General features: G+C 43.0%; 2 protein-coding genes across 2 annotated transcripts; both read left to right on the forward strand. All coding sequences in view use genetic code 11, as the record gives it.

Moving 5' to 3' along the window:
* Window positions 1-497: 497 nt before the first annotated feature.
* EGR_00219 (hypothetical protein) lies at window positions 498-3,402 on the forward strand (the record flags this gene model as incomplete). The annotated part of the gene is made up of 4 exons (XM_024489468.1): window positions 498-610; window positions 1,658-1,946; window positions 2,418-2,460; window positions 3,359-3,402. 4 exons carry the CDS (start codon window positions 498-500, stop codon window positions 3,400-3,402), a joined length of 489 nt encoding a protein of 162 aa, XP_024356146.1.
* Window positions 3,403-8,751: 5,349 nt separating this feature from the next.
* On the forward strand, window positions 8,752-22,759 carry EGR_00220 (Abnormal cell migration protein; the record flags this gene model as incomplete). Its single annotated transcript, XM_024489469.1, has 14 exons — window positions 8,752-8,868; window positions 9,248-9,554; window positions 11,433-11,627; window positions 12,481-12,581; window positions 13,612-13,959; window positions 15,979-16,161; window positions 17,282-17,356; window positions 17,952-18,111; window positions 19,322-19,443; window positions 20,276-20,335; window positions 20,751-20,903; window positions 21,348-21,458; window positions 22,143-22,244; window positions 22,373-22,759. 14 exons carry the CDS (start codon window positions 8,752-8,754, stop codon window positions 22,757-22,759), a joined length of 2,421 nt encoding a protein of 806 aa, XP_024356147.1.
* Window positions 22,760-23,249: the final 490 nt, after the last annotated feature.

Raw genomic sequence — 23,249 nt, forward strand, 5'->3', positions numbered from 1 at the left:
AACGACATCGCTTGCAGCATAACAATACGCACCCGTACAAACTGCAGTTAGGTGGGGCTATTATTCTCCAATAGGAAACCAGGATTTCCGTTGTTAACTTGCAATTGCAATGCATTCACAAGCTTATTCGCGTCCTTTTTGCTAATGGCTCTTAATGACTCTTCGCTATGCTGCCCGTTGAAATTACTGTCGCCTATTATTTCAAGCCTACTGCGTCGCTTCCTCCCGTTGATCGCCTGGTTACAATATTAAGTTAGTATTTTCGTGCCCAGACTTCTCCCCTTCAAATGATGCTTACACATTCTGCAACCGATATTTAGCTAGATGAATATAGTACGTCAACAGGAGCGATTGTTGCTTCATGAGATGCCTAACTGCACGCACATTCCCTATCATCGATGTCTCTACCCATTTGACTCGTGGGTTAAGTGGCCATTACCTTCCTATTTTCGGTGCCTCTGATATCCAAATGACTACCGACACTTCCAAGAGCATGAATGCTAGAGCAGTTCAAGTGTTTGAATAGCACTTCAACTAAAAAAATTATTTTTTATTCAAGTATATTTCTTTTCTCATCATCAATCATAGATGAATTTTATGTCCCAAAGGAGTAGAATTTACCACGATCACTAAGGAGTTTAGTACCAAATAGTTATAGAATATGGCAAGGTTAAGATCCTCTTCCTCCCTCCCTGCTTTGCAGAAATGGGACAGCGGGGTGACGACGAGCTCCGCTAATAACGTAATTAGCAATAACCAGCCCATCAATCAGACGGGGTGGTTAACTTCATAAAGATAGATGCTTGATTCATTTTTTGTCGCGATGTCACAACTTAATACTGGCAAGGACTATGAGGAGTTAAGTGCCAAAAGCCACTGGTGCACTGACTAATTTGTGTTGCCTTTTTCAATAAGTAAGACATGGGAAAATGGGCCTATAAGTCACAATCTAATAAAGTGGCATAAACTAGGGACTCTCCAGTGTACTTATTTTCGGTACTTCTGGATAGTCATCAGTCCATATTTGCTACAATGCGAGGCGGGATAAGATCTCACGACGAGTGTAAAAATGACGTGACCATGATAAGTGAATAAGTTGGCATTGTAAATCGGTTGTTAGCACTTTCATTACAAACAGAGTCTACAACGACCAATGTTTCACACGCTATGACATTCGTCGTTCAGGCTTATGGAGAATCCCACGCAATCCGCACCGTGAGGTTTCAAGACTAAAAACTTCTGAGTAATGCCTTATAAATGCATTATTATCGTAGTGGTTGTGCAGCCCAAAGTGATTTATGCATTCGCTTAATGTTTCGGCATTTTGCATAGGATTATAAATGTTTACTTGGGTCGAGGCATGGGTCCGCAAGCTTTTTGGCGCATTTGTAGCAATCATCCCGAGGTCTCGCTTGGCACACAATTTACAGCAACTTTTCATCATGACTAAGTCCACGAAGCAAAGTCACTTGTTTCCCAACAAGTGCTACCATTTAAACTGTTTCGAAGGGAATCAGATCTCGTGATGGCGTTGGTTGCAAGAGGTTCATTTTGCAAGCATTCGCTAAACCTACAACCCAAATCACTTATGGTGCAACCTGTCTTTTGCTTGGTGATGGGGACAAAATGCCAGTTATTTGGGATTTCTTGTGAGCAGATTATTGCAAACTACTCTATGTGTGGGAGATCAGTTAATTGCTGGACAAGAACACCAAGCAAAATGGAGCAATGGCTCTAAATTCGACCGAACACTTCAATTTAGCTACGTATTTAGAGTTGAGAAAAGCTATGTGAAAGTAGTGGGTACAGCGTACTACTGTTGTAGAGATGTTCACATTTTGGGCGACTTTAATGTTCATAGTTATGGCGTAAACTTGGAGTGGAACACCATTGTCCGTTGCAACCCTATGGATCGTTTTATCATACAATGTCAGCGGGACTTCAAGGTAAGACTAATCACCACGTGCTTCAGTAAATACGCTGGGAAGCGGTAGATTCCACGATTCAAAAGTACAATAGCCAATGTGGACTACCGTTTGCTACCACATTCCATATATCACTCCGCCTTAACTGGTCTTTTATGTCGCACCCCGTTATAGGGTGGTCTGATTGAGCTCCTTTACCATTTCAGTAATTACTTTTTCAAAAAGGAAGGGAATGATATGCTGCTTCCTCGCCACAACATAAGCAAAACGTGCAATACATTGGTTCCACGAGTAAAAGCCATAAAATTGGACTGCGACGCCCCGTACAGCGCAGGATATATGCAAAAGCCATAAAGTCCTGACAGGTTATTTGCTGGGATTTGACCGGCATTCAAGGCTGAGGAGTCACAGGTTAACATTTAATGGAGATGGGAAGTTTCTACTGGGTGGTCCACGACATCGGTAGGGCTTTGAATTGGTCATTAATCATAGCAACCACTTGATTGGGAAGATGTGTTTTCAGGCTTTAAATTTGGTTTGTGCATTTGAGAAAGGGTCAAAGGTATCACATCGACTCTACCACTTGCATCCGCAAGTAAAGGCAAGTTGGTGGAAGAAAAGGAAATCATCCACCAATTGACTGTATCGTGTTGACACGTATGCACACCCTCATGCCTGAGAGTACGCACAGGATGATAGGCCTGACATGTCGCGCGCCTATTGGCGCCCGACTATGGTTGATCCTGTTTGGTCACATCCGTCTGCGCACACCACACGTGCGCGCCTGCGTGTGCTGCAGTTCGGCGTACGGACGAGCCCACAGGAAAATACCAGCACTAGCGCTAACACACTGATGCATGCACGGCGGATGTGCGTGTCCGGGTAGGCCGTCACGGCGTGCTGCCACTGTTGTTGCCGCTGTAGCCCTCACACCGCATCTCAAAACCATACCCACACACGGGCTTCGTGTCCACGATCACCACCAGCTAGGCCATCCCGTCAGACCTACAGCACCGCCCCACGGAGTGCTATTTATCTTTAATAATGGATTCGGAGCTGACAGAACTGGACGACTGGGTCGGGACCCTCGAGGAACTCCAACTAGTAAGTTCCTTCTGCCCTTCTCTACTCCTGTCCTCACTCCAGCACGGGCCGAAATCCTTCTCTTCACTGTGTTCGCAAACAAATTGTAATTTTCTGCGTTAACCTCATCCACCATCCGCCATAAAGTCTTGTCCTCTCTTGCATGCATTGGCACACTTCTACTAGGTGCTAAAAACTGTTAAAACAATTTATTTCAACTAGTGTTTTTTTTAAATTTGATGCAACCAGGGCTAGGTTATCTGGATCATCCAGTGCTTCACCGAGGCGGTATTGAAATACTACGTGAATCACTATGCTCGTTCCACAGAGTGTTTTATTTTTTGTCAAAGAAAACCTACGTTCATCAAAACATCAAAAGTTAATGGAGTTTTAGCAGGATGACTTACAAGTCCGCGCTTTCGGTGGATCGCGAATCACCCTATCAACAATGCGCTCCAAATTTTATGGCTTTTTTTAAACACTGCCTATAATCTCGAGCAGATCGTAGTTCCCACTGATTGACACGGAACATGCCCTCACACTCGTTCCGACTTGATGAACAGTTGACGTGCTCTCCGGCTCTAGCGCTGGAACAGGCAGACTGCTTCGTCTCCGAGCGGAACGCCACTCACCGCGCCAGCAACTCGGCGCACAGCGGTGTCAACATGGCGTGTCACTTCTAAAGGTCAATAAAGCAAACACGCGGAAATGTGAAGAGTAATTGAATTTGCGAGTCCGAGAGTCGACGTCCGATCCGCATGCCGATCTCTTTTCTAGCTGTCCAATTGCCTAATTTTGAAGCAGCTATCCATCCGGTGTCATTGTTAGCTTTGGAACTTGTTTTTTTTTTGTATTTCATTCTAAACGCAGGTGCATATAAGCAGATTCCAGGTTATGCCTGTATATTTCAATATGACTATGCGGCTTCACAAATATTGCCACGAGCTAAAATTACTCAATTTTTTTTTCTTTATTGGTTTCTGAAGCAATATTTTGACATCCTTCGCAGTACGATTCACAGCGGCTAAAATTGCCACAACTTGACCTTGAAGTCTTTTGACTGTAAACTTCCGAGGTTTTCGTTCTCACTGTCCTCACTTAATCTGGTACGAGTTGCGGGAATGAGAGACAGTGTGAAGGTGTTGTGTTGCATCTGTTACCGGCGGCTGTGTCACGTTCCACCCAGCGCTTACTAAGGATATCGAGTTTCGCTGGCCGTTGGCCTCCCGTAATGTCACCAGTTAGGGCGAACCCGTCTTTTTGGTGCAAGGGTGTATGTTCACCAGAAGTGACGCTTACGGTGTGCTCTGTTACTCGGGGCCCTTTTATAACCAATTTTGTGTTGTGTGGTTTGCTTCGATTCGGCTACTTAGCGGGGTGGCTGAATGTGCGTCCAGAATCGGTGTTTATGGAAGGTATTCGCAGTCCATGCATCGAGTTCATGGATGGATAGTATGATGCCTCACTGTCATATTTACTGATCATTCAGCGATTTGAAAACAAATGCGAATATGACCTATGGCACTACTAAGCGGGTGGTACTACGTCACTGAAGTCCACTTTTCTGTTACCTCGATCGCATGACAATATTTAACGCGTAAAGGGATCAAATAGGATACATTATATCGCAAAGCTGTACAACCTCAAGAGATGATGCTGCCCATATGAATTACTAAAACATTCGTTTTTTTATTTTCTTCCTATATTCTGGTTTTTAAGTGATAAGACGAACTGGCACCAAGGAAGGTAACATATTTTCCACCTCGAATGATTTCGCGCGGTTACACCAAGTCTAAGTCTTATACCAAGTCTTTTTAAACAATGGCATTTCTAGTTAATAAGCTGTTCATTTCATTAATTTTGCCTGCTTATTTAATCTTCCTTACAAATCATCAATAGATCAGAGGTGAGTTAGACGAGGAATCGCCTCCAACGTACTGAAAACACGCTTTGCTGGTTGGTGGTACATGAGGATTAAATCAGTCACGGCCATTAGTGCTTTCTGACTGCTGAATTCACTAAACTCTGTGCAGTCCCTGAATTGTAAACAGTCGTGCACACATGCTGCCGAGATGAACGATTTTGCATTATAAAGTTGGTCTGCCTATGTGAGTGACGGTCTTCGTTACTCGTGGGCCATCGGCTGGCATCACAACACACGCCACTGACAAGTAAAGACGTGTAGGGCGACTTAAATTCGACCTTTTTCAAATTTCAGTCAGCTGAAGCAGCGTTATTGCAAACACAACACCCATTCTCCCCCATCTTTTCTAGGGAACATAAAAACTTTGCTTTAGCAGTGTCACTATAGGCACTCGAAGTTTTGTACGGGAGGCAAACGTGTTCGGTCTTCAAATAATTCATTTTTGCAATTTGCAATTTTTACATACCTGGCAGTCAGCAAACATGGTGTTCGTGAGGAAGATCTGGGATTAATGTACAGCCTGTTCGTACAGGTTCCACACTGTGCATACATTGTTCGTTCCGGTTCTGCTAAGAGCCCTGTTTTTAGACTTACTGCTTAAAAACGTCCAATTTTCCTCATACGATGTGACAAAGTATAGTGAATCTTTCATCGGACTGAACTATACCTGTGGGCTTTGTTGACTTCTGGGTTCGCCTCTTACGCCATTTTCTGCACCATTAGTAGCAGTAAGAATCGCAGTACAGCTGCAAATGCGAGTGTATTTCTCACTTCGAGCGATAACTGATGGGAGAGCTTGAGTTTAACTTGATTTAAGGCAGGGACTGGAAAAATTAGTTAATCGATTAGGTTGAAGATGTATAAATTGTTTGACTTTTTGTTATTTAATTTTAAGAAGACTTTGCAGAGGAGATTGGTTGTAGTAGACGCATCTCGAATAGCTCATTTCATCGCGGGCAGTTAATTAGCAGACCTCGTTAAGGTCTTCTGATGGAAGGGGTACTCCCAATCAAAGGACCAGTTCGACTGTCAATGCATATGACTAAAATTACCATAGATAAATAAACTAACACGATATACATGCGCTTTTGGCAATGTTGGCTGGGATACCACCAAGCGCATAACTCTTAGCTATTTATCTGCACAAACGAGCCTCCTTTTGCAACCAGTTTGAGCGTGAATATTTTTACCAGAATTCTCAAAGCCAAATTGTGTCCTTTCTATCTAATGCAAGATCTCCTGAACAGCCTTTTTTCCGGAGAATACATCTCTCTCATTCTCGGCTAAGCTTATTATTCTTGGGGTTATTTTGTTTAAAAATTTCGGTGCAGTATCGTACCATCAAATGTTAATGATTGGAGCTGGAATAGTCCATTCCAGTTTAAACAACTTGACCACTACTTTCCTGGGTAAATAAATTTAAACCCATTATCTTGCTTTGTAATCTATGTGTGAGACATTAGCGTCATTTATAATGATTAAATATCGCATGAACGTCATATCAACCTGTAGTTTTTGTGAAAGCCCCAAATTTGACCGAAAGATTAAGATCTTTCCATAAAGTGGCGGGGCTATCCTGAATCGGTCGCTCCACTTTTAGCGGAGTTGAACCTTTAGGCCTCCAGAGAAATGGATTTTCCTCCTTAAATGCTGCTAGGCTGGGTTAAAATAAAGACCTAATGGGTGGTGCTGGTTCGCTACAAAGTGAAGCAGAGTTGAAGGCAAAAGAGTAATTTGGAGGGTTTTGCACTTTTTTGAGTAAATCCCAACAAATTTTAGTAGTTTTACCCCATCATGGACACTTCCCTCTCTTTCCATTGCAAGACAATTATCTTAGTCGTGAGTTAAGAGTAGAACAGTGAGGCACGCACAACTGCATAGCCAATGTCGGCTGTTGCAATTGGTCTCCATTCCCGCCGCTTTCTCAACCTCGAGTCTCACACTCCATCTCGGCGGATAAATGACATCAGAGTCAAGGCGACTACAATACCGCCTGAAGACTCCTGAGCCAGTTATTCCCATGGCGTTTTCGGTGGCTATGGAGATATAGGATGAAATTTACAAGCCATCGGAGAGAGCGTAAGCAAGTGGACGTCAGGGGAACAAACATAAGCATCCTTTGAGACGGTGGCAAGGGGAAAAGACCCTAAATTTCCACATTTGAAATGTCGAGCGTCAAAATTCGCCTAACACTCCAAATGTTGCCAAATCAAATCATCTGGGCTTGAAGCTCGTGATAACGAAGTTGTACTCTCCGGCTGTAAACAGCGCCTCCTAATGGGTGATTAACAAACTAGGAAATTCACTGATAACTGTCCCTGCAAAGGATTTCTTGTAGAGCACATAGTGATGTCATAACGCCTGTACCAGCGTAGTATTATCCTCTCAGGCCCAACACAATACACCAATGTGTTTTTGTGAAGGTACGCCAAAATCGCCGTTGTCTATGCCATAAAGGCGCGATTCAATTTCCCATTGACTTGCCACACCTATCATCAATTACTTGTATTCTAGAGAAGATAGTTGTGTAAACATGTGATCGACGTCTTATGATAAAGATTGGAGATGGAATGAAAAAAATTTAGTACAAATGCCTTTTATTCGCGTGTGCGATTAGTAATCTCACGACATTAAAAGGCAAGAAAGGATGCCACGGTGGCCGCCGCCAGTCCAGCGTGGAGACCCTCAAAATCACAAGGGCTTTTACTTCAGACGATGGTTGGTGGCCGTCTGGACGCTTGCGCGCGCAAGGCAGGGAAGATCAAAGCGATAAGTGTAGCCCTTGCGGCAGTAAAACCACACCGTCTTTAAAAGTCGTCTTCCGTTTACATTGCCTCTTACTGCCAAGACTCCTGACTGTGTGCGACTAGGACGGAATCTTCCCTACCTCTTCACCGTTTGCTAGTCCAATGGATCAGTAATAGATTAGTCGGTAATCAAAAACCGCACACCTTTACTGATTTTTTTCTAACTACATTTTAGCTTATTTTTGCTCACTTTTCATGCTTCCATCGCGCAACCGACGTAATCGGATGCGTTTGGTTGTTCTGGGTCAGCAAATAGTCCCTATTTAGGGGCCTACCATTCGTTCTCAGGCATTATGTTGGGGACTTCAAATCACCTAGTTTATGATGTAGATGGGCATGGTGGAACCAATTTCTTAGATCACCTTCAAAACCTGTCCTCATTAAAGCAATGTAATGAAAAATCACTATTTTGCTTTCAGTCAATCTGTGTGTTAGAATTTTGCACAATGCAGACGTTTAGACAATGCAAGCCTTATTACTAGTATTCGCAAAAGTACTCGTGAGCTCGTCAGGCTGCATTTCGAGGTAGAAAAACAACATGCAGACTATCCTTGCACAGACTACAGCAAAGGAATGTAGCAATAAACAAGAATGCCTCTTGGTCGTTATTGTGCCTAACCGGCAAAGTGTCCGGAGCTACTGGACTGCAGTCGAACCAGATGCCCACTTACTGCAGTGTATTGTTCTTAATGACCAGTTAGCTACATCCAACTTAGGTGATTTTGCTAAATAAACAATGGTTACTGCAATCGGCTCTCAAAGGCACTTTGTTGAATCAGTACTAAAAGCGTTCTCAAAGACGAATTTAAACTAATGCAGTCAGTAGAAATTGCCTTTGGTTTTCCAGACAGGAGGGCATAAAAACACATCTGACATGCACACACACGCATACGCATTCATTAAGCTCTATTAATTTTACGGCAAATTTTCCACGGGTCTGAAGGTGAACTTAATGATCTGTGGAAATACAGTCGCACCCGTGACCGCGTATCCCAGCAAGTAAGCCGCATGTATGGCAGCAAAATATGCCGGATCAGAGGAGACGGTGACCACAAACTCGAATCTTCGAGCATCTGCGCTTTTGTTTGATTCGCGTTGCAACATAAACTACGGCACTGGTTGTAATCACGTACAAGATACATAAACAGACCAGGTGTATCTGTGCAAGAAAAAATTAATTCCTCCACTTGTTTACTATCGTAAGGATGGTCTCCTCAAGGCCTTTCGGATAAACGTTTTCGGCTCCGAACAGTTATTGGAGCTAATCAGAGCTTTAAAAGCAATCTAGTCTACCGAAGGTTTGTGTGAAGATTTTCTGGATAGCTAAGTATTCTTGGGTTATAGGGAATATGAATGATTTCATCACATTGTTAAAATGTGCTTAACTGTCACTGCAGTTTTGGGCATGCTTCTTATTTTACTAGCGACAAGAACACACCAAAGACAAATTCTCTTGATCAGCCGTTTGATGTTATTAAAACCCTGCCTCTTCGCTAAATGTCCCTCAGGGTCTTGAACGCAAGTGTCCGTCTACGCCTTCGAATCGGCTGCCTCCCTCCTCCTCTTCCGAGTTCTCCTACTCGGATCCGCGCCATCTCGCACGATCGCCACCCCATCCGCCGTCGTCGTGGCAGGTGGCCCAGATATTGGACAGCCCGTCAGGCCTACCACCACAACATGACGCGCACCTCTCGACACCGCCGTCCCCTCCTTCCCTGGCAGTCCCAGCCGAAGAGGGTCAGGATGCCTCCGCCTCCATCGCCAACACCCTCACTCAAAGCATTCGCGCCTCCTTCAACCCTCTCAGCTGCAGAGGTGAGAGCTTGCCATACTACATCTCATCTCGACAGCCAATGCATACACGCAATTATGCTCATCCGTCCGCCATCGCTCTTTTTAGCTCCGGATTGCAAGAATAAGAATTTCATTTTTCTTGAAAAATGGCGATAGAAGGTTATGTTTTTATGGGTTTTGAGGAGGGGATCGCACAGACATGCTTATATCCGCTCACTGTCATGAGCGAAAAGCACGAAGAGTTATTCCATAGGACGTAGAGCAGGCTTTTTAGATGCAACCATATCGTTTCATTCCTTAATAAACAGCCTTGGGAGCACTGCGTTCCTCTAACCCTTTTCCATTCTTTGAAGTTTGTACCAAAAATGTACTCTTGAATTCCCTTCAGGACTCATATGAAATTTCGTTGCATATTCTCAATCACCACACAGTGGCCACTAGCTGAGGGAGCAGAATGTATGCCATGCTTATTCTTTATTTTGTTCAAAAATCCCTGAAAAGGGTAAACATTTCGATGAGAAGCGTTTTAGTAGTGGCCTAACCGAAAATTCGCCTAAAATGCCAAGACAGCATGCTTCATAGGATCGTGGTGAGTTGCTAGCAAAGGTTGATGCACAAGGCCATCAAACTTATGGGAAACGTTTTGTATAACCATCCAAATTAGTCCGTAACTCATCCTCCACTTCTAAAAGCATTCGCCGATGCTTTCTTGCGCATTGAACTGTTTGCAACAGTTGGTCGTTCATTAGAAAAAGGATATGGTAGCAATTCTCTTGCACGTGGTTTTTAAGACAGGTCAAAATGAGGATAATCAGTAGAAGTTAATGGCATTTGCACTGTTAAACGCAGATATACGAAATGTTTCAGAGCATCGCTAAAGGAGTACAGTTTCAATAGACCATTTCCAGTGCAGATTCAATTCGCTTTGAAGTATTCATTCATTTGGAATGCCACTTAGACTTTGTCCACTTGGGTTACTAAAGCCCTAATCATCGAATGCAGATCTACTGACGGTTAAGAAGGTCGTGTACCCCGATTCCTTCTTTAGGCTTGCTGCCCCTCATATGATTAGTTTGAAGGTGGGGTTGAAGTAAATGTGTTTAGTTTTTGTGAAATTGTTTTCTGGAGTAAATGGCAATCCTGATAAGCGTATTTATTTTTCGCAGAGATCCTTCAATCCCCTTGGAATTTGAGGTTCTCAACATGGGTATTCCCCTTCGCCTTGACACGGCATCACTGCAACTAGCACACGCCACGCATGCGACGGTTTTGATGCGTCCTGATGTAATTTGTAGCCGCTGGTGTGCAAATGCAAACTCAAGAAAATACGTTCAAACAGACCGCTTTCGTGTGTGCTACCTTCTAACTGCCTTCTGCAGTTAACCCGTTTTTCTGCCGTGGCATTTACCACTGCCATACATAAAAGAAGCTTCTTTTATAAATAATCCCTCGTGGTAATGGAAATGGGGAAATCTGTTGCAGTTTGAAATTCTTTATGTATTGGCCCAATTCTTTTCTTGTTCATAAAGAAGATTAGGCCGCTTTTTGATCATACCTCTGTTTCATGTGATGCTATTGATAGCACTCGTCATTTTTATGTTTATATCCACGTATATGAGGAGCAGGATTAGCAGTAGATCATTTCATTTAAGAAGACTACGCAAAGGTTGGAGTTTGCTTCTCAGGAATTCAGGAGTCTTGTTAACGTCTTTAAGGTACCATTGTACTTTTGATGTTGACTTTGTTTTCGATAAAATCAAAGGCATCAAGCATTCATACATGGCACCAGAATCGTCCAGTAAATTATTTTTAAATCGGATTATTACTCGAAATTTGCTAGGAAACGTAACATTCGGCGATCATTTTCTCACCATACGAGGTATGCACTGTAGAAACTAGCTCTTTTAAGCGCTCCAATCAACCACTCTGTTGATCGTCCTATTCACCACCATCGGACGAGGGTTCGTGGCCTTGCGCTTTGCGATTCCCCTGTCTCATCACAAAGCAGTTGGACTGGCCTCCCTGCTGTTTGGCGATTGGTTGATGGCGCACGCCACCGGGCTGAAATGTCGCGACCGCTCTTGATTGCTGCAGGTAGATGTCGATGCATGGTGGTTCGGTTGTGCCGGTAGCCAGGCCTACCTGTACTTCATCTCCATCATTCCACAGGTGTGCTGAGCCAATAAAATTGTCATGAGCCGACAGTGTTGACAGTTCCTAAAGTACCTTTTTTCCCTCAAACTTCATGAATTGAAATTATTAAAAACACCGCAGAATAATTACCACTTGTGATGATAAAAACTTACTCCAACAATATTTAGACCGTATCATTATTAAAGAAAATAAGGAGTGGGACACATCATCGTGAAGTACTAAGCGTTGGTAAAGGCACCGCTTCATTTAAGCGCAACCATTGGCTCGAGTGTACGTAATCGCCTTTCTACTTGATTTTGTGAGTCTTCTAAGAGCGCGTTTTAGAATGCCTATTCCAGGCTTGTGTGAATAGCACACACATCCACGCCGCAAATAAAGGACTGCTCTCTATGAATAATATGTCAACTGTCACTGGTCTACTTTACGCTGTAAAAGACTTTTCATTAGCTGTGACTCTGTTTTTGCGTTTTAAGAAGGATCATTTACAGATTGGAATGACGTGATAAATCCCAACTGCCAACAAATGGCAGGTGTCACTTAAGGCCTTTGTTCCGATTCAAAGAAGAGGGATGAGCTACAACCTTCTCTGCACCACGTATAACACTAGTGCTTAAATGACACTTTAAACATTATTTTTTGTTGCTTTTTATCACATTTTTGAAATTTTAAACTTTCGGACCATGTGCGCACTTCTTGTTAGTGGTTCCACAAGTTTACGATTCATTTGCTGATAGCATACCTCATTTTCAAATTTGTGAATAAGTAAGGGTCCTCAAAAAATCTGCAATTTTAGAAGCGACTGCTGAAAATGATCTCAACTGTCTTCTTCGACAACTAGAGGAGGTGGAGAGCACAATGAAACAACTGGAGCAGGATGATGGAGGATTCACAAGAGTATGTCTTATTTTCGGTGTCGTTGTTTAAATAGTAATCGTGTTGAAAGTATCTTTTATATGAGCTTACACAATTAACACAAAGGGCCATTTGCAAATCCGAGTGTTTATCTATCCAATGAACAGGTGGTAAATTTTTCACGGAGTCGAGTTGTGCGAGGACTTATTTGTGAGACACTGCGATAAACCATTGCAGTGCGGCGCCACGAGCGGGGTATTCGTCAACACCTTGCACAGACCAGTCCCAGAGTGTGCATAAACGCTTAGTTTACGCGTGAACAATTGAAAACCTCACTGAAACATGAACGACCTTTCCACCTCGTAGCATTGACTGTCCAGTACAGAAGTGACTTTAACGTCTAAAAGGTTCTACAACCGTTTTTTTTCTCAGCTGGTCAAAACGTTGCATATTTTCACTGCTTTTGAGGTTATGCTAGAGTCAAGCGAGTAACCGATAGCACTCAGATTCACTGAACGGTGACCACTTTGGCGAAATAGGCGAAATCTGCTTCCACACTTTTGTAACACTTAGAGCACCAAATCGAGTGAATTTTATTGTTTTTCTCGACCACGCAGCGTTGCCCAAATTTCATTGCAGTTTTTTGCTAGGAGAGTTTTCGTGCTAGTATTTCGTGTATTAAAATGAATTTAACGTCTTCACTAGAATGCAAATATTGTGCTTCCATCTTGTAAATTTGCAGTTAGGTGGGAAATTTTCTGTCGCGTATAATTAATGCAGTTCGGGGTGGGGAAGTGAATAATCGGGACTGATGGATGAAGTGGCGTTCACGTGTTGTATTGTAGGAAGAATTTGTCCATTGTATATACATTAATCTAAATCAGCGTTTGGCTGGAATCCTCGATTCGAAGCACAGTGAGATTTTATTTCAGGAGTAATGCATTTGAATGGTTATTAACAGTTCTTGTGACAACACTAGGATTTATAGGGGTTTGCATTAAATTTTCTTATAACACCTTATGCTCTCCTCTACGCGTCAAGCTAATACCGCTGTAAAATGTGGGAATTTTAGCGATACAGTCTTGCCTCGTCATCAACCACGGATCCAAACACGGGGTGCAATCCAAGTCCCGCTCCAGATGCGCCCGAGCAGGTCACACCTCCGCCTCTATTCCCGCTTGCGACCAATGGCCACGGTCACACAAATAACGCCGAGCAGCGGAGCGCTGAAACAGCCGTGAGGAGACCGGCACTAGTCCCGCGCAGCCTTCCCCTACGCTCGCCTTCCCCATCGAACACAGACTACGAGTTGGCTGACGAGGCTTCCGTGGCTTTTCTCCTCGCTCCCTCCATCGTCACCAGCACCAAAATCACCCACATGGGTCCGCACGACGGCGATCTGATTGATGAAGCGCCACCGGTAAATAATGCAATATTACTACGTACAACCTTATGGCCTGATTTGAATCGTAAGAAATGTGCCACCAAGTCTAACCGATTTATATTTTATTTAGCAACCATATTTGCAATTAAAATAGCTTCCGTGTCCCAATTTCGATTACATTATGATTGAAGTTTAATTTATTTTCCTTATCATGCATACTATGGCTTCTGGTTCTCCATTGGTCCTGCGACTGGTGCAGTGATCCTCCGCGCAAGCGATATCTAAAATCGCAGACGTCCCACAAACATAGTTCCTCTTAGTATATAGCGCTGAGTTGGAGATGTTTGAAGCACTAATGACCAAACCCATTGGTTGTCCTCTTCGCAGACTCCTTCCCCACTACTTATATTCAGGTTCTTGCCAGTGAATGAAAATGAATCTAAAGTAAGAGCTTAAGAGTTTACCACGAAATACGCAGTAGTTGACAGTACATCACATTATCGTGAATCCATTCATCACCGAAACTAGGATCTCTTGGATACTGTGGTATCTAGCATTTATAATCAACCATTGCTGGTAGTACTTGAAGCTTTTAAAACTACTAGTTTTTATGCTGACGTACGCTGAAGTCATAACTCGATGACTGTAGTCATTCTCTCCTCCTTCTTATAGCCGATGCAAGCCCGGCATTAATGGAAACGGGTTGACTATTAGCTGTATATGTTATGAGACATTTGTTTTGTCCACAATTTATTCAGCAGTACCGAGAAAAATTGTACTGACAATGGCTGCTTTAGCGCAAATTTTATTGGGCACAGATTCTTTGCAATGATTAAAGTTTTGAACAGTCGAAAGGGGAGAGGGAAAGCGGAGAATGCCAATCTACTGTCTTTCAACAATTTGCACCTTCTCTTGCTATTTTCGAACTTAACTTACCACACTGTCGCACAGTGGAAACTGCCACGCTTAGGCCAACTTCATATAACTTTTTTTGTTGGTCGCCGTCTCGGTTCGATGTTCATTTCAAAAAGTTCCAGTATTTAGGCTGGCTAAAAATCCCATAAACAAAGGCGGATAGATAGACCAAACTTTGTGATAATTTTACTTAGTCATGGTCACTAAGGCTATTAGCGCATAAATCACTATCCACCTACCATTTCAGGAGCGGTCGATGTTTTAATAGCTGTTTGACAGTTTACGATGTGCATAAACAGTGACATACCTACCTTGAGCATCAGGTATTGAATAAGTTGGTTCGGATAATTGAAATATGCTATTCTCCAGTGCTTCTCTTCCTATCTTGTGCATATCCACGGCAATGATGCATTAAATGTTGACAGTTGTAGCTTATGGTTTACGGCTAATGCCTGTAAGAATCCAACCGGCGACCCAGCGATAATCAACAAGGCTGATTCCTTCCACATGTCGTGCATGTATCCTGGGTGCTGTCTCTCTGGCTGCTGTAGTATCCACCCTATCTGACCATTAGTAGGCGTGTGTAAAGTTTCTACCTTCGCAATTAATCGTCTCAATAAAAAATTTGCTAATTTACCTAAGTATAGGTGAAGAACGTTTCCATTTTTTCAAGCCATTCCGCTCTAGATGGTTGCATGTGATGTACTTTGTGCTCAGTATTGGCAAAGTAATGTCTTTTACATGTTCCGTAAATCCACTTAGACTTTAGCTTTCGTTAGAGATAAAACATTGCATTTGTGTGTCGCACTGCAATTTGTTAGCACCGAGCTACGAATTGGGGGAAATGATGGACATTGCCTACCCTTTTAGGGCCTTTCTATGCATTCTGACATCGATTTCAGTGAGTAAGGAACTACTAAAGATAAGCATTAAGTATAGTGGTTGGTACTAGAATTTAACCATTCATTCTACTTGTTCTTCCAAAGAACACGCCATACATGGGGATAATTTAGGGCGTCATTCAAGACAAATAGCAATACTTAACACAAATAAAGAGGGATGACCAATTACTCTGCTTCAAAAGTTGTTTGGAAGTAATGAGATCAAGTATATTTGCGTTTTCTCCATCACTCGATGGAGGTGGCGGTGCCCTCAAACGAGGCGCAATCCAGTCGTCTCTCCTCTTTCGACTCTACTCCCGTCAGGCGGTCCTCTTTGGCTGCCCTTCGGCCACCACTCCCGCCTCCACTCTCACAGAACCCCCTAGCCACCTCATTGGCCACCACCTGCAGTAGCAACGAGGCTTCCTTCTCCGACAAGTCTGTAAGCCAGGTGACTTACTTCACTTGCTTAAATATGTGGTAGACGGGGCCTAACGGCTCACTTGGGAAATAACTCCAATTCTCCAGCTCACTTCAGTTGGTTTGACTTTTCGGTTTTGGCTTCATTACCTGTTTACCACGACGACATTGAAAAGAGTCAGGAGCAACTTAATGAATTGTACGGTAAGGCGAATTTCCTCGCTTCAGTTATGTTGGAGATCAGTTTCTGTTTTTGTGTTTTTGCCCGGCAACCTTGACAATGAAAATTAAATCTTGCATTAAATCTCCAATTAATCAAGTGTGGGACTCGTTATAATGTTTTGCTTTGATCAGCTATTATTATGCTTTTAAGCGTAGCATTGGCATTTCAGTCTGACCATGTTGACTGATGCTACTCACAACTGATCCACTAGAAGGAACTCAGCCAGATTTTAGTCGGTTTGTATTGCACAGAGTGAGTTGATATTTTGGTATAGGAGATACTCGCTTCAGAACTTGTGATCCACTACATAACCAAATGTGAAATTTTCGTCACTTTCTGTCAGGATGTGGCAAATTTGTAAATTTTCTGACTAAACCAATGCATTTATAGGCTATACAGCAATACTTGCACAGACGGAGAGGCAGTGCCAACTGAAGGAGGAGGTGCTTTGTGAGAATTTCAATTTTCCTTCCCATAGTAGGCGCAGAGAGGAACTATTTTTGGTATTTATTTGCTTTTACCATCTGCAATTTAAAGGCGACTGGTTAATGCAGGCGAGAGTATTTACTGCCAGCCCGAAATGCACGACTGTCGCTCGATTAATGTTGGATGTTAGGGTGCAGCTAGTTACCTCATTATTCGGTTCTTGCTTGCAATTAACACTTAATTCACTCTTTAAAAGACTATTACTGCATTCTGTGTGGTCTTGACATTTTCGTTTGGATGATATGAGATGGGACATAATTGTAGTTTACTATAAAATCCACCTACCTTGTTTTAAACGATTTTACGGAAAAACTAATGCAGTCAAGGTGCCTGGTGGTACGGATTGTGTGTCACTGGATCGGTTGTAGATGACGCGACTTTCCTAAAAGATCGGCGCTGAGTGCGACTCTACGAACTGCTGTTTTATTCCTAGGTATCTGAATTCCCGGAACTTTCCAACACGCTTAGCCAGGTAGTTGATTTGGCAGATCGGCTCCAGTTAAACAAGGTGAGTTGCGGACTCTGGAATTGTCTCACAGGCTAAAATGCGTTCACCAGCTTCCCACTGTTTGTACAGAAAACAGAACTGGGAAACACTGAATGCGAAACCGCAGCATGAAATATTTCACTGATTCAAGATTAATATGTCATATTACTGCCTCCAAGCTGGATTCCAAGTCTGGGTCTTTTATTACAAATCGTGAAAATACATCAGTTGAATGATGTTAGCATTTTAAAAGCCATATTCGACCCTTAGGTGCAGCACAAAGCAGATGGCATTTGAGTTGAAAGCGTCTTAAGGTTAACATCACTTAACGGTATGTACTTTGGTGTCAACTGAACTTAGGGCAAATTGTTGACTGCGAACGTGAGTAAATTGGTTGTTTAATTAGACACAACCCCGAAATCTTCAAATCCTGATCGAGAGTTAACGAAAAAATTTGTCTGCGCAGATCATCATGCACGCATTAAATCGAGCGAGGTGATGTTTACAAATCCCTTAATAACTGACTTTTAACAACACAGATCAGCGGAAATGGCCGTAAACAGAAGTAAGTGTTCAAAATGTTGTCTGATTCAACTGTTGTTCTTTCGGTTGACAGCTCGTAGTTCGGATATTTCGACCAGACAGGACAACAAAGGCAATTTTGATTGACCAGCGCATGGCAGCGGGAGAGATAGCTTCAATGCTGATAGAGAAGAACTTCCTCGAACCATGCGTCAAACTATGCCTGGTAGAAAAGGTTCCCTCCCTGAAAGTTGGTACGTTGAGATGAAGACCTTTTTCTTTTCGTTTAGCAATTTGACAATCAAGTGGAAAAACCTGGAAAACCTGTTCTGTTTTACGGCACACCCCTGCAAACATCGAGAAGGATTTTCTGCTAATTTTTTTTTGTAACTGACCTCAGGACATTGGATAAATCAGCGAGATCGTTTTGAACTAGCGTAGACATGACATTAGCCTTAACTTCACCTTATGTTTACAAGCCCAACGAAGGTCCACTTCGTTAGAGTTGACCGCGTGTCAACCGCACATTCAGATAAGAAATATTAAGCACGAAAAAATATGCTAGCGTGTAAACCTAAGGTAAGAATGCAGACGTCAGTTTAAGTTCTCGTATCCCAATTTTATAAAATCAAATTTTCCACCGATTAGCCGTTGGTAAGAATCCACGAAGATAATTTGAAACTGTTCGCATGCATAAAATCACATTCCCACGCAAATATTCATCTCCTGGAGTCCGAAAAATGGCGGTATTTTCTACCTAGCAACCGTTTGATTAGATATTTCTCAAGGCTAGGCTGAATGAGACAGAACCTCTCTAAGATTTTGTCTTCGTACAAAGAGGACTAACGGAAAGGTCATTTTCAAAATTAAAACTCATGGGTTTGGTAGAAATTATACGGTTTTAAGAGCGAGGATGGCAGCACCGTAGACCCGAGATACTCTCGAAGGTGAATTAATGGTCAATTAAGATATCAAAAGCCACTAATTATTGAAATGGCTTGATCACTGTTGCAGCGACCGAGGTGCGCAGTATCCTTAGGTGTGAAATACATCCGAGACCTGCCTTACTCATATTCCCGGTATAGCGAACCACTCGTCGATTTTTGCTAGAGCGAGAGAATTTACCCACGCAATAAAAAATCATTAATGTTATTTATATCGCCTGAAGAAGTGGCATTTGAGGACGTAGCGCGTGTGTTTCCGGATGGTAGTTTATCAAGGCTGCACAGGCCAGCGTCCCCCGTCTTGTGACGTTAAAAATCGAATCAGTCTGTCGACCGGACCCCACAGCGTGACCTTTGGGCATGAATGCAAAAGAAAGCTACTGACGCACCTGAACCCTTAATCTTACTCCACATTGGCCGAAACTAGTATTCCTTAAGCATGGATCTAAGTTCGACTCTTTTATTTTCCCCAGAATTGCATAATAATTACAGTCAGCAATAAGTGATACTTTTTTAATAGAGCGAGTGTTCGAGGAGTCCGACATTGTCGCGGAGTGCATTCTCGCGTGGCCTATCAAGAGCCAGAACATGATCTTCTTCGAGAGTCGGGATGACCACTTTGGATTCATCGAATCACCCAAAGTAATCTATTTTAATTTCCATTTGGATGACAAACACTTAAGTGCAGACTGGAGCATGCATTTTAGAGGCAAATAAACCCCTTTTATTTTCCTCTCCCGTTGTGTTCACCGGATCTCCTTAAAACGGCTTTTCATCTGCTCGTTATTCGTATGACAGGTGCAGGTGCTAACGCTAAATATTGGCCTCCAGTGACCCACGCATCATGCCTCCACCTTCAAAGTGCTTCGGTGCATGTGGGCGTTGGCACTTTTTCTCTATTTTTTAAAAAGCCAACCTCCCGTTCATTGTTGTAAGCGAAAAAGTTGTCGGCAAGGTACTCGATTTGACATTTTCGCCGATAAAAAGTTACTGCTGCTAGGGCCTTTCCTGCCTAACCGTCGAAATATGAATGAAACCGACTCAACTAAAAATATTTTGCCTTTTGGAAACACGTTGTGCACCATCGTTGAACTGAATTGAAGGCCAAATACGTTTCGCCACATTATTTCTATTGCCAAGATAAACAGCAGAATCGGACGAATGAAATTCAGCTGGCCTGATTCTGGAGGCTTACCAAGTAAAGATAGACTGTGACGAAGATGGCCGAATCATAGGGGGATGAAAAACAATCTTGCCGCTGCCATCCCTACTTTACTTAAACCAACTCCGGTCTTGTGATTACCGACAGAACCAAAATATGCACTGGATAACTTATGTCTGGAATAAACGATTCATTGGCTTAAAAAAATTTCAAAACATTATTTTAATTTTTGTGTTTGCATGCGGGTAGGTGGAGGGTTGGTCAAATGTTGCAACGGGTGATGTTTTCACGTTTATTTTTATTTCGTTGTAGGACTGGCTTGGTGAAACCTACGCCGACGCTCATGGCTTCCATTCCAGTGATTCTGTACAGGTTACTGGTGCTTTAAGCAGCTGTTGACTTTATTTTGACAGCTTCATGCTTGCTTCAGAAACACTTCGTTCGTCTGACCACCAGCCGACTTAATTTAGTGCGACTAAACCCGATCCTGCACCTCCACTCAGTGTAACTAATCATTAGTGCGGGAAAAGTACAACACTTTTTTGTGTGGACTTGCGATAAATAACAAATTGACTATTTACCTAATCCCCGTTTCGTAGCTTGACAACCTCACTTTGATTGCCAATTTAATTAAAATCCGCAAAGCATGTTGCACGTCAATTCTTGACCTACCTTCCCGCCGAATAGTGTCAATTCAGCCTAACTAGGTTATTTTTGAGGGCTGGAAGACTGTGATCTTGCCATGTGTTGAATTTATGATTGTGCCGAGTCTGCTCGTATCATTTAGACAATGTTGGAGAATTTCACCTCCTCCGGACTGGCGGAGTGGCACGATTTCTTGTACATCCGGAAACCGGGTGAGAAGACCTGGACCAGGAGAATGTGCGTTCTCCGCAATTCGGGTCTCTATGCCACCAAGAAGAACAAAAAGGCTTTCTTGGTATGTGCTTTTGCAAATTCGTGTAAGATGACCGCCACGTAGTTGAGGCTGCTACTACTGTGTCAACGATAAGGCTCCTTTTGATCCGCCAAAAAAGACACTCAGCAGATTTCTCGTAAAGTTATAAACTAACCAATAATTTAAAGTAATTTTTGATATGAGCCAATTTCAGCGACCTGTTGCCGTCACGCAAATTTTGGTCTTTTGTCTTTGCTGTAATAGACTATAAAAATCATTTTGCTTGATACAGATCACCGTCCCTCTATAGCAGTTCAAACTCTTGATTGATGGTCGTCAAAAACATCTTGAAATAGTTTTGATCCTAGTCTGTAGCTATCGTTACATTCTCTAATTCATGGTAGTATGGAGACTAGACACCTGTTCCGCCAAATGTCCCATCGCAAGGTAGGTGGCATTCCAATTTTCTTCTTCCATCATCTAAAGGTGAGCGACCTGGTGCGACTGCTAGCGTTGGACGACAAGTTGCACATCTACACTACCACCGGTGGGTGGAGTCGAATGAGGGCGCCCACGCCGCATGGATTTGCGCTTAAGGTCGGTCTCCCATGTCACTCTTGTCTTGCTGCGCCCCAAGCATACTTCGGCTCGGTGGTAGCTCATCATCTAAATGTTAGCACTTCATCGTTGGCAAGTGTGGTAATCTGACTTATTGTCTTACATAGTACAAAATAATAAGCTGGATGAATAGACTTGATGATAAATCTGGTTGAAACCATCACTATTATGTATCCCACGAAGTTTAGGTAGCGATCAGGCACAATTTAGAGACATCAGATGAAAAAATGCAGGGGATGATTTCTAATCATAAACAACTGCATAAAGTTAGCTCTACAGTATGAATGCACCGCTGTATTGATCCTTATTTGTAAATCAACTTCAAATCGTTTTTAAAAGGGTGTCTAGTTACACTGTTACCAAAGCAAAAAATTAGACAAAGTTTCAGCAGGAAAGTCTGGAGTGATTTAAGAAGGTATGATCATTAGTTTACTAACTGTTTATGGTGGCAACATAAAGTATGTGGAGACACCTTTCTTCCGCAAGCAAATCTTTGGCAGGATATATTAAGGGGGAGAAGTATTGAGTAGAATTTGTTAACACATGATTTCGCTGTCAAATCGTAATTTTCGGCTTGTCATTCAACATCATATCAATTTGAAAAAATACGAATTGATTCGAATCATGTCAAAGCTACGAATGTGATTGCCATATCCATTGTAGACTTATGCTGCACAAGATTTCAGCTCGTCTCATGTGTTCTGCTTTTGCGCTCCGGACGAGAACGCACTGAAGCAATGGGCCTGCCGACTTCGATTAGCCAAGGTACGACATTCCCAATGCTTTCGTGCCTTTGAGACTGATCACTTTCAGATGTCTATCGTTGTGATCCACGTGGTTAAAGGCTGTACTGAATGAAGGCAAGTAGCAAAAACGTCTACGCTGCATTTTAGTATGGGATCAGTCTGCTGCGAGACTACCAAATAGCCAAGGAACGAGTGAGTAGATGCCTCAGCGGAGATCCGCAAACACAAAAAACTGTTGCCGAAATTAAGCAGTTAACTCGTCAGTCCTCGGTGGAGTGGGCACGTTCCTCGTCGCTCCAGGCGCTGCAACCACCCCTACCACGACCTCAGGCTCCTGGCGTCAACCTTAACCCGGTGAACCAGGTAACGACGGCGCGAACAATGACTCCGCCCCCACTAGTACAGCAACGCATCACCCCCCGGACACCGAAATCCACTACTACGCTCAGACGTCCTCCAGACTTGCTCTTTCGTAATGGTTACGTGAAGCACCACTCCACTGGCGCCCCATCACAGCACTTTTACATTCGATAGGACACCACAGAAACACCTCCCCCCTCGTGTCTCCTCGCTAGATTCACCATCTCCGACTAAACCCGACTCTGAGATGCTACTACCACCTCACGCGTGTGAATATGTACACATTTTCTATGATATGCGATTTGTGATTGCGCAACGCGTATGCTCGTGAAAGACTATTTTACCGATTTTCTGTAAAGACAAATCGGTCACCTTCTACCGCTTTCTCACGGCCAAATTTGGGGAAATGATCATCATCTAATCGTAGACTGATCACCCTTCTTTAGCTTGGGGGAAGAAAAAAAAGAGGGTTTAGGTTTTACCAGACTTGCCTGGAATGGTAAACACTAGTGCATGCAAGTGAAGACAAAGAGACGGGCGGAATGCTCCGTGGAAGCCTTGAGAGAATAAAAGAGTGGAGCGTCACAGTACAGAATCGGGCATCGAATGTATACAAATGGTTAAAAGTGATATTTACAGAGAAAGTGGTGCATGCGTGTGAGTA

Source organism: Echinococcus granulosus, assembly GCF_000524195.1.
Source record: "Echinococcus granulosus chromosome Unknown EG_S00001, whole genome shotgun sequence".
Taxonomy (NCBI): domain Eukaryota; kingdom Metazoa; phylum Platyhelminthes; class Cestoda; order Cyclophyllidea; family Taeniidae; genus Echinococcus; species Echinococcus granulosus.